Source organism: Rhinatrema bivittatum, chromosome 7, assembly GCF_901001135.1.
Source record: "Rhinatrema bivittatum chromosome 7, aRhiBiv1.1, whole genome shotgun sequence".
Taxonomy (NCBI): Eukaryota; Metazoa; Chordata; class Amphibia; order Gymnophiona; family Rhinatrematidae; genus Rhinatrema; species Rhinatrema bivittatum.
In genome coordinates, this window is record NC_042621.1 from 34,227,445 (window position 1) to 34,239,867 (window position 12,423).

At 42.3% G+C, this 12,423-nt stretch overlaps 1 protein-coding gene across 2 annotated transcripts in view; it reads right to left on the reverse strand.

Moving 5' to 3' along the window:
- Positions 1-12,423, reverse strand: part of LOC115095045 (fatty acyl-CoA hydrolase precursor, medium chain-like) — a 249,318-nt gene that overhangs the window by 97,442 nt on the left and 139,453 nt on the right. For both annotated transcript variants that reach the window (XM_029608227.1, XM_029608226.1), the window contains exon 9: positions 6,852-6,992. In XM_029608227.1, coding sequence (XP_029464087.1) covers positions 6,852-6,992 — 141 coding nt within the window. The remainder of the gene's footprint in view (positions 1-6,851; positions 6,993-12,423) is intronic.

Consider the following 12,423-nt stretch of genomic DNA (forward strand, 5'->3'; position numbering starts at 1 on the left):
CCTTAATCTAGTTCTTCGAGTGTTGTGTGATGCTCCATTTGAGCCAAGGTCATCTTCTTAGTGACCATCGGTTCTTCCAGGAAGATTTCAGAGTTGCAGGCTTTGTCATGCCGTGACCCTTTCCTTCAAATTTCAGATTCAGGAGTCTCATTGCGTACAGTTCCTTCTTTTGTTCCGAAAGTGGTCTCTGCTTTGCATGTCAATCAGTCTGTTGAACTCCCAGCTCTCTCAGAATTGGATGCTTCTGTGCCGCATGCTCGAGAGCTTAAGTTATTGGATGTCTGCAGGGCTTTACTGCAGTATCTCAAGGTTACTAATGATTTCAGGAGGTCAGATCATCTTTTCGTTTTATGGAATGGATCAAAGAAAAGTACCCATGCCTCCAAGGCAACCAATGCAAAGTGGCTTAAGGAGGCTATTGGGTCGGCTTATATTATTAAGGACCATCAGGTTCCTGAGGGTTTGCGGGCCCACTCAACTTGGGCTCAGGTGGCTTCATGGGCGGAGGCTCAGTTGGTTTCTCCACAGGAGATTTGCAAAGTAGCAACTTGGAAGTCACTGCATACCTTTGCAAGGCATTACCGGCTGGATTTGGGGGATCCAAACTCCCGGTCTTTCGGCGAAATTGCTTGCGAGCGGGACTCTTCAGGTCTTACCCTCTCTAGGAAGCTTTGGTACATCCCAGGAGTCTGGACTGATCCAGGTACGTACAGGGAAAGAAAAATTGGTTCTTACCTGCTAATTTTCGTTCCTGTAGTACCATGGATCTGTCCCGAATCCACCTGGTTTTGGAGAGGGAGAGTCCTCCACTCAGCTATAATCTTTTCGGCATACGCCTTTTGTTCGGTTATTCACAATTTACTAGTTTTAAAAGTTTTTACTAGTTTTTATCTAGTTTTTGTACACACTTTTTTTGTTTGGGTACATATCAATACTGAGGAACTGCAGGTGGCACCAGGGATTATCAAGCAGTGTCAGTGAAACTTTCTCTGTCTCCATCTGCTGGCAGGGATAAATAAACCCAGGAGTCTGGACTGAACCGTGGTACTACAGGAATGAAAATTAGCAGATAAGAACCAATTTCCTTTTATTATACTACAATTACACTCTTCTTGCAGGTACCATTACTTTTACAAGTCCTATAACAAGAATCATCTTATTAATTATTTCTCATTGTTTCTATGCAATGTAATGATATATGTTACTATTCAATTATTGTTCACTCTACATTTACTATTACATTTTATTAAAATTTATAGTCCATCTTTTGTGACATTTTAATGCGGATTACATTCAGGTTCTGTAGATATTTCCTATGTCCAGAGGGCTTAAAATCTAAGGGCCTCACTTTCTAAAGCTTTTCACTCATTCTATGTCTAAGAGGAAAAAAGCTTTGTAAATAAGGCTCTAAATTTGTCCTGAGGCAATACAGGATGAAGTGACTTGCTCAAGGTCACAAGGTAGGATTTGAACCTTGGTTTCCCTGGTTCACAGCCTGCTGATCTAACCACTAGGCTATTCCTAGTTAAGATGTATGGTCATTACATAATTATAGATTATTTTCATGAATTGCAACATTTACATTACATTTTGTTATTTTAAAATCTTATATACTATTAGCCATTTCATGATTGTTTTTAATTATATCCCATTATCTACTGTCTTGACTATACCAAATATATCTTTTTTTTTTTATCTATCTCTATCATAATTGTATTATTACCATCTAATTTTTATTAAATGTTATTACTCCTGTTTAGTTAAATCGTTTGTTTACTTAAATTTCCTTATCTCTTGTGATGGTTGGTTTTCAGTATGTTGATCCGCCTCTTTAGATGTCAAGAAAGGTGTATATTGTGGTTAGTTTGGTTCTGCTGAAATTATTTTATCGCATGTTGTTATATTCAGTGGCTCAAGGAGCCATACCGCGAGCCACCCTCATCACTCGAGTACCGCAGGTGAGCCTTCGCAGCATGAATGTTGCCAGCTTTCAGTCCCCATGCTGCCTGATAAACACGGCAAGAATGCTGCCATTTTCCCAACCCCCAGCCATGCCATGCCAGCTCCTAAGGTGTGTGTGCAACAGATAAAGCTTTATTGGCTCCACAGCGAGAACAGAGACATGGCACCTCTTGATGACATCAAGAACTCCAGACCATTTAAACCTCACTGCTGCCCTGGATCTTCGCCTCAGCAATGGGTCTCCTGCTCTGTAGTGCATGTTGCTTTTGTGTTCCCATTCATTCCTGTGTTCCTGCTCAATCCTATTGCTCCTGCTCATTCCTATTTGGACCTGCCTTGTCCAGTTTTGCTTTGCCTAGCCCTGCCTTGCCCAGTTCGACTTGTCCAGCTACATCTTCTTGTCCCAGGCTTCATCCTTCTCTGGCCTGATCTTCTGATATTGACCTCTTGCCTTGGACCTAACCTCATTTGCCTGCAGCCTGGACCTGACCCCTAGCCTCGGACCTGACCACACTTATCTGCTGCCTCCTCCAATATTGGCCTGTCCCCACCTTCTCCAGTCTGTTCTGTCTTGACCCCAGCATGCCCTTGGTCTCTTGCTTACCTGACCGCCCTAGGGACCCACCTAAGCCCTGCTGGCCGCCAGAATCCAAGGACTCAATCTGAAGGGGAGACAGCTGATATAGATGAAGCTCCAGCCTTCCTGTTTCAGGGCACATTCACCAGCTGTTGGTGCAGCCACATAGGTTCACCTACAGGGCAACGCCAACTACACCACCGCACCAAGGCCTCACTTCCACGCCACCTATCACACATTTTATTTTTATTTAATTAAAAATGTTTGTATACAGCTTTTACAAACTATGTTTAATCAAAACGGTTTACATAAAAAGCATGTCTAAAAAATTAAAAGATTAATTGCATTAAAACCAAATGAAACCAAAAAATTACAAAATAATTATAAAATACAAAAAATGTATTATCAAAATAAGTTGCTATATATAACATAAATAAAAATATTATAAGATGCCATGTAAATAAGTGTAGGAAATAAATTGATAAGTGAGCTTGAAAACTGGAATTGATTATTTGGTAGTTATGATTTTAAAAGCGATTTGAAATAGGTAAGTTTTTAAGGATTTTTTGAATTGAGTCAAGTTAGGTAGGGATCTTAGTGAGTCTGGTAGTGTATTCCAAAGAATTGGACCGGTGACTGAAAACGCTCTTTTTCTGGTAATCTCTAATCGAGCCTATCGGGGTGATGGAATATCAAGCAAATTTTTATTCATTGATCTGAGATGTCTGGCAGGTTTGTATAAGCGAAGAAGTGAACATAGGGTAGTGGAGTTAGAATTGTGGATAAGAGAATGTATAATGGTTAGGATTTTATATTGTATTCTGTATTTGACTGGTAACACATGTGATACAAGTTTTCAGACAATTTTATAAGCCCAAAATAACTACTCATGCTAACTTCTGTTACAACTCATGATATTCAAGATAGAATACTACAAAATGATGATGCTTGTAACAAAGCCAAGATCAACATATTTTTTGAAACTGCTGAGAGCTGTCTACAGCTCCTCTGTGCATACAGAAATTGCAAGGCCACTGTCTTGTTTTCTCCTGCTTTACCAAAACAATGAGAGACACATTGCTGCTGTGGTGAGATTGGCTTAGTCTACAGGGTAGGTCCCGTAGGCTTTCACTGACAGCTGGCAGAGCGACATAGAAAAGAGACTGACTAGGAGATTCACCTATACCAACCCCTTTCTCCTTGGGTTGAGCCCTTGGGTTCCAGGAACCAGAAGATCTTAGGAGAGAGTCTCAGTGTCAGTGTCGTAGCATCGATCCAGGGCCAGGCTAGGGTCAGAGACAGGCAGCAAATCATGAAGCAAGTATGAGAGCAGACTGATCTCTGTCTCTGTCCATCTGATATATAGGAAACAGTTTGGCCAACTGCCAATAAGTCTTATTGCATTGCTTTCTGTTTACATATTCTTTCTAAAATCCCTAGTGAAGAAAATAAATTTCTGTATAATGATTTGCTATAATTGGATTAATTTGTAGTATTTGTGGTCCTTATATTAAAATATTTAACTATTTAGGTGGCATTTTGGTTTCCAAGATATATTTGGTTTCATTTGCAAGTCTGATTGCATACTTTGGCATTGTTACACCCTTACAGCAAATTCCTCTCATGAAACTGATCTTTGTTTTTCTGACCACCACTCTAGGGAAAAAGGCATTATACTTTTCGACCCTATGATTTAGGAGTCAGTGATTCTTTTTTTTTTTTTTTAAATAATTTTCTCTTTATTGAATCTTTCTTTTTACACAAAGAAAAATTCACAAAATATAATAGATGAAAAACTTGTGTACAGCTTGTATCATTCAAAGGAAATTCAATATATACATTTTATGCCACACAAGATCTGAATAATATGGGGGACATTTAAGAAATTTAATTAGGAAAATAAAATAAAACCGGAGAGAGGTTGGATAAATCATTCTAGGGTCTTACTTAACTGCTGTTGATGGACTCATTTTTATCTCAGTTTTATCTACTAAGAAAGTCTCAATAGGAGGAGGAATAGCCTAGTGGGCTATGAAGCAGGAGACCAGGGTTTGAGTTCTGCTGTTGCTCCTTGTCACCTTGGACAAGTCACTTTACCCTCCATTGCCTCAGGTACAAAACTTAAGTGTGTGGTCTGGGCAGGGTGTGTGTGGTCTGGGCAGGGCAAGGGCATTTCGGGGCCTGGCCAAGAGATGTGTATGTAAATACTTATGTGCCCTGGTGTACACCAAGGTTCCCTGCTGTGTAACTTTACTTTTGATATGGATGATGTGCAAGTCATAGAATAAAAAGAACGAGCCATTTCTGAGTGGTTTAAAGGTTCTACGGCAACTGGGGGGATGTAGGCTTTCAAATCAAAGGGGTGGGGCTAGAGGACCTAGCAGTTAACTGGGTGAACTGGTGGAGGAACTTGTAAACTGGGAATGGCATGGGTGTGAACCCCTTTAAAATACCCTGACTTACGTGGTAGAAGCGATATTTGCACATAGCCAGGCTATTTTATAACTTGCATGCATATATGAGCACAAGTTGTAAAACAGCCATGTCACTAGGTGAAAATGTGCACCTGTGCACTGGTTTGAAAGTTACCATCCCTATGTGCAGTTAGAATTTTGACAATCAGCGGAGCTTGCATTTGTGCTCAGAAGTTTTGGCATCCAGTAACTCCCCTGCAACCAAAGCAAAATTCTTTGAGCAGAAGAGGAGAGTGCGCAGATCTGGTAAACATCAGTGATGAAACATGGAGAGAGAAGATCTGAAAGTCATTAAGCAGGATAGTTCACACAGTCATTCAATTGAAGAACCTAAAGAAAGCAACAATTTAAGAGACCCTGAGGGGTGATTTGCATCTATTTATTACCATGGATTCATAAGAAACTATGTAATGTGTCACATCATTGCTACTGAAGACAGTGACTTTTAGATAAAGTTTGATTTGTTGAAACAAGTCTAATTTCTTGGAAAGACTACAGGAAGTCCTTGATTTTAAGAAGTTTTGAGTTATGTTTCTTAATGACATCCATTATCCAGCTTACAACACTTGGTTCTAATTTAAGTCACTCAAGCATCTCCCAACAGGCATCAAATGATATTCTGATGGCCACAAGACCAAAGGTGACATCAGTAAGAAGAGTACCAGGGACTTCCTCTCCTCAAAACAGTGTTTGTACAATGCCCTTTAAGCACGCCTTGGTACTCTCCTCTTCAGACAAAAAAAAGTGTAATGCTTTAAAATGTGGTCACTGCTTTTTACAGTACTATATATTATTAAATTCTGTGTAATTTTGGTGAAAATAAGTATTGTGCCCTGGAGTTTGAACAATCCCCCATTTATAACATTTTTCTTATGGGACAGCCAGTTTCAACTTACATTATCTTGACTTGAGACAATGTTTTCAGAAACCAATTGTGTCTTAAGTCTGAGGATTTCCTGTACCAGCAGACTGGCCAGCTGCCTTGAAGCAAAAGGTTCTCCCCTATTTGGAATAAACCCCAGGAGTGCAAAAAATTGGTTAATGAATTTTGCACATACTAGTATCTCAGTATTTATGTTTTTAAAGTTTCTGGTGCTCCAAGCTGTTTTTGCTGAAATTCAGTTGGTTTGTGGAAGTGGGTTTTTTTTGTTGGTTTATTGTTTTTATATTTTGGGGTTTTTTCTGTTTCTTTTATATATGAATTGTCTAGGTTTATACCCCCAATGTAGGTGATGGTGCTGAAACATTGCCATATTGGTTCGTTTTTAATATTAGTCTTTATTCATACTTTTGTCTTCATGTATGTTCTTCGTTTGTTATCCCTTTGCTTGTGCTTGGCCTGCCTCTGTTTTTTGTTTTCTATACAGAGGTTAATGGAAAGAGCAGGGTAAGGTAGAGTGGTGGCACAAGAAATCAGGGTACCTGGGAACTCTTTATAATCTTAACAATTTTGACTTATTAAAAAAAAAAAGTATTGTTTGCACCAAGAAAATTCATTAAGGTCATTTAGACTTATGATAAGACTGATGGAACTTTCAGATATATGCAATAGCATTTACTCTGTTTCTTGGAAGTCTTTCTCCTCCATTAATAGATGCCCCATTAACATTAATGTTAAAAAACATGCAGTCATACATTCTATTCTGTGTTATTCTTAAGCTTATGTACCACCTTAGTCCCCGCACAAGGGGACACAAAGATGTTTACATTGCAAAAGGATTTCAAATAAAAGCAATGTAAATTTGGACCCAGTACAAGTTGAAAACAGTTCATGAATACTGATCATCTCTGGTATATATTTTAAAGTTTGTTGGACAGTGTAATTGCATAAAACTTACAGTTGGAAGAAGCCAACCAAATTCTTGCCTATTGATACCTAGCAGATAAGGGACAGGATTGCCTTCTTCACCAGGCACCAACTCTTCAGGGCTCTTTTGAAACAAGACACCATCCACAACTACTGGTACATTTGGGATTGTCTGGAGAGAAATAATAATTTGTTAATTATACAATTCAATTTCATAGCCAATATAGTCTCCAAAATCTAAACCAAATATAAACAGAGAATGTCTTTCAGTTGCAGTAGAGCGTTTGCTAGGGGTGTGCATACGTTGCAAACAAATTCCATATTCGTTGTATTCGTGGGGTCGCAAAACATATTGCGATTCCCCTAAAATATAACATATCATCCGTTTGGCGGTGCGCGCTTTTCTTAGCCGCCATTTGAAATCGAAGAACGCCATTTGGGTGTATCCATAGCCAGAAACCAGCCCTTTCCTGTGAGTCATCAGTGACCTCACAGCCTTGTCAGAGTGGGTCGGACAGGTTGGCAAGGAGACCAGAATGCAATGTATCAGCGATAAGAAGTTTTGCAATGCAGCCAATCGCGCTCTCACTCAGTGGTCGGTGACGCTTTTCCTGATGACCCAGCACTATATATACTTAAGCACGCGGCGTGCCACACACTGTCTTTGCAGGGGTGATCTGGGGAGGCCGGGAGGTGGTCTGTCTCTGCGGAACGTGGCTGCACTCAGAGCTCAAATCTGTTTTCAATTGCTAGCTAGGGTAGTTACTTAGATAGAAAAAGATATTTGTTCTTCATTTGGCTGCAGTGCCAGCTAGCCCTGTTTTTTTTTAAGCACTTTTTTAGTTGATCTGAGACGGTCTCTCTGTGCCAGGGAGAGAAGCTGCTAGCAGTGGCATTTTGTTGTTTAATTCACCCCCTGGGTAGGTTGCAAGCACCATTTGGGTGTTGTGGGTGGGAGAGATATATTCAATTTCTAGCTAGTTTGCTAGAATTTCCATTGAAAAATATATTTCATCGATTTTCCTGCTGTGCCAACAATTCCAGCTTTTTTGTTAACTGCATTTGTTTAATTGAACTCAGTCTCTCTGTGCACTGGGCATCAGTGCCAGTGGGCCCTGGGTAGTTTAACAGACTCAAGTATATTGGGAGAGCGCTGCTTTCTGAAGCCAAATCCCCAGTTGGCCTCTTTGTAGTTACAAGCTCGGTGTGTGCACACACATTACATTAGTGCATATCAAGGCACTGTGCCTGTGGGCAGGCAGTTTAGCAGACTCAAGTATATTGGGAGAGCACTGCTTTCTGAAGTCAAATCCCCAGTGGGCTTCTTTTGTGGTTACAAGCTCGGTATGTGCGTGGTTACAAGCTCGGTATGTGCTCGGTATGCGCGTCAGTAGGAGTCCCTCAGGGCTCATCCCTGTCTCCTACCTTGTTTAACATTTATCTGTTACCCTTATGTGAACTTCTCACTGACCTCAATCTCAAACACTTCCTCTACGCTGACGATATTCAGGTCCTGATCCCCATCAAGGAGTCACTCGCAAAAACACTGTCTCACTGGGAAACCTGCCTCCAAAATATCAAACAGCTTCTCACAAGTCTCAACCTGATACTAAATTCATCAAAAACGGAACTTCTAATCATCACACCAGAAAACAGCTCCCTCACACACACTCATCCAACCTTACCAAACACCACACAAGTGAGAGACCTAGGAGTTCTAATTGACAATCACCTAAACCTGAAAGCGAACATCAACAAAACCACCAGAGACTGCTTTTATAAGCTCCAAGTGCTGAAAAGAATACGACCTCTCTTCCACACACATGACTTTAGAACGATTCTACAATCAATCATTTTCGCAAAGCTGGACTATTGTAACACCATCATGCTTGGTCTCCCTTCATCACACACCAAACCATTACAAATGGTCCAAAATGCCTCCGCCCGTATACTCACTAACACCAGGAGAAGAGAACACATAACCCCTATCCTGATGGGCCTCCACTGGCTGCCTATCCACTTCAGAATAATCTACAAGGCCATTCTCACCATTTTCAAAAACATCCATCAATTAGCCCCAATCGATCTCCATATCCCCCTCCGATTACACTACTCAACAAGACCGACAAGAGATGCTTACAAAGGATCACTTCAAGTACCTCCAGCCAAAACCACCAGACACATCACGCTCAGAGATCGGGCCTTCTCCACAGCTGGTCCAACTTTATGGAACTCCATTCCCCCGGATCTTAGAATGGAACCCAGCATCTCAACATTCAAGAAAAGACTCAAGACGTGGCTGTTCACGCAGGCCTTTCCTAACTCAAACATTACTTAACTCCCTTCAATCAACATACTTTGCTAGTAATAGCATTAATAGCCACCTCTTATAATGTTTTTGTATATATATATATATATCTGATCTTCATTTTCCTTCTTACTCCAAGTTATTGATTCCCTGTTACATGTAACTGCTTTTCTGCACCATTGTTCAAATTGTAAAGTTTATTTTAATTGCACCCCTGTTTCTTGTGAACCAGCATGATGGGACTACCGTCTTGAATGTTGGTATATAAAAAACTTAAATAAATAAATAAATAAAATAAATAAATGTGCACACACATTACATTAGTGCATATCAAGGCACTGTGCCCCTGGGTAGGCAGTTTAGCAGACTCAAGTATATTGGGAGAGTGCTGCTTTCTGAAGCCAAATCCCCAGTGGGCCTCTTTTGTAGTTACAAGCTTGGTGTGTGCACACACATTACATTTATTTATTTATTTATTTAAAGCTTTTCTATACCGACTTTCATGATACAGATCAAATCAAATCGGTTTACAGGGAACAAAAGCATTATAACGTTAACCATAACCAGAAGGAGCGGAAAGTTACAATAAAACAGGGGGATGTAACTGGGAGGTGATAAGCAGAGGGGGAAAGAAAAACTCAATAACTAATTACAACTAAAGAGATGGCAGGTACTAGAGCCTACATCTGTACATTAGTGCATATCAAGGGACTGTGCCCATGGGCAGCCAGTAGGCACTAGGCAGTGACATTAAAAATATGTCAGGGAAAGCTAGATGTGGTGGAGTGATTGGGAGTGGCAGAGGAGGCACTTTAAAAGGCTCTAGTGCCAGTCCCCCATTAAAGTTAAAAAGGGATCTGTTGCAATCTAAACTCTTTGGAGGGGCAGACAGTTCCATCCAGAAAAAAATGAAATCTAAACATGATGGATCGCCACCACCTGTTTCTGAACCTGTAGTTTTGGAGGTGAGGGAAGGGGAGGCTGAGTCATGCAAGACAAAATGGCGACACCCAAAAGCAGCAGTAGGACAGCAGTCTCGACTTAGCGTTGACAATGTAGCGCAGGCACTGTTTGCTTCTGATTCCGATGAAGAATCATCTTGTGTGGGATTCTCATCAGAAATGGAAGTAATAGCTGAGGAAGTTTTAGGAGGATCAGTTTGTCCTGTCTTAGCCTCCACTTCAGTGCAGCAGGGGAGAGATGAAACTGATGATGATGAGGAGGAGGAAGAGCAGTCAGCACAGGCACAGAGTGTGACTGAGGCCCCTGGCATTGCTATCAGGGTGCACCCACTTCAGCTCCAGTGCCAGAATCCACCCCCAAGGGAGGATCATGATCCACCCCCAAGGGAGGATCATGAAAGACATCTGTGATCTGGAGCCACTTTAACGTGACGGAGGAACCGCGTTTTGCTCAGTGTAATTACTGTGGCAGGGCTATTAGCTGAGGCAAACAAATGGGACATCTATCTAATTTTGGCATGATGCATCATATGAAGAGGCAACACCCAACAACAGTACTGCCATCTGGGGATGGTGGCAGTACCAGTCAGGGGACCCCTTCCAAGCAGTGTAAAGTGGTTGAAAAGGAGCAGAGTCACCCTTCGCCCTCAGCCCCTTCTAGCAGTCAGGTGGCAGGCCCCTGACATGTGGCAGAAGCGACAACCCACCATGGAGGAAATGGGGTGGAGTACGGCAACGTTATCCCGGGGTAGGAGGCAGGCAGCCTCAAAAGTTGTAACCAGGAGCATTGGGAAAATGATTGCCCTTGTTGACCAGCCCTTGCAGATAGTGGAGAATGTGGGTTTCAAGCATTTTCTGAAGGTCGTACTTCCAAATTACAAAGTCCCCTCCAGAACCACATTTAGCAGAAAGGTCATCCCCAGCCAGTACAAGCAGTGTCACAGTCGCATCCAAGCGCTGCTAGCTAAGGCAGAGGGGAGTGTGTATTTCACCTGCGATATCTGGACCGCCATGAATGCTGCACACTCTTACCTCTCCCTGACAGCACACTGGTGGGACCTGGCTGAGGCAGGGGCAGGCAGCAGCTCTATTACTGAACAAGTATCAGGGTGGAGGTGGGCTTTACTGCACACCCACCTGATGGACCAGGCCCATACCGCAGCCAATATTCTAGCATGCATCAGACAGATGCTGGAGGGCTGGCAACTACACCAGTGAGACAGGAATACTCAGGCAGGGTTCTTTGTCACAGACAATGGTGCAAACATGGTTAAGGCAATAACCGACGGGCGCTTTAAGAACATCCGATGTTTTGCATATACTCTGCACCTGGTAGTGAAGTCAGCTCTGGGGTTGGAGTCCAAGCACCAAGAGAATGAATACCTGCAGGACTTAATAAACAAGTGCAGGAACATAGCAGTGCACTTTCACAGAAGTGTGAAGGCAGGGCAGGTTCTCCAACAAAAGCAGACTGATTTGGACATGCCTCACAAGCGTCTCATTCAAGACATTGCCACCCAGTGGAATTCCACCTTTGTGATGCTGCAGAGGTTAGTAGAGTTGCAGACACCCCTTCATGAACTTTCTGGTTCAATGGACATAGGTGTGCAGAATCCCCTAGGACATCATGATTGGTTAGTCATGAGTCAGCTGGTAAAAATCCTGCAGCCCTTCAAGGATGTCTCGGAGGAGCTGAGTTCCAGAAGTGCCATCTTGGCTGACATCATCCCAATAGTTAATTTCCTGGATGAAAATTTGGAGGCCTTTAAACAGGAAGAGGGAATGACAGTTGAGGTGCTGCATTGTCTGGACGTTTTGCAGCAGCAGGTGGAAGAGAGATTAAGTGTTATGGTTAATGGTGTTTGGGTGGATCCTTGGACACTGTGGCAGCTGACCACGCCCACGTGGAGCAGTCCCGTGAGGGACTACGGTGTCAGGCTAGACTCCGGACAGACAAACACAGATTTGAATCTTTTATTAAACAGTGTGTATAACCACCAGAAGTGGCAGTAGTGAGTAGTGGTTGTAAAGCCCAGCTGGGCGCGTCTCACACAGAACGCTGGAACAGCGGATCCTCTACAAGGCAGTGTTGTAGTGGAAAGAGACAGAGTTATGAGCACACAATAAGATTAACATTCAGAGTCCCAATGTAGAAACAGGAGAAGCTCCGAGTCAGGGAGAGGAGGCCCTCAAGGAGCGAGCACCTAATCCCTTAGAGCAGAGAGACTCGGTAGCATTGTACTCACTTAGCAGTAACAGAGATTCCACTAGACGAGAGGTCTGGTACCAGAGCAGAGAGCAGGCCCTCGAGGAGCGAGTACCTGATTCCAGTG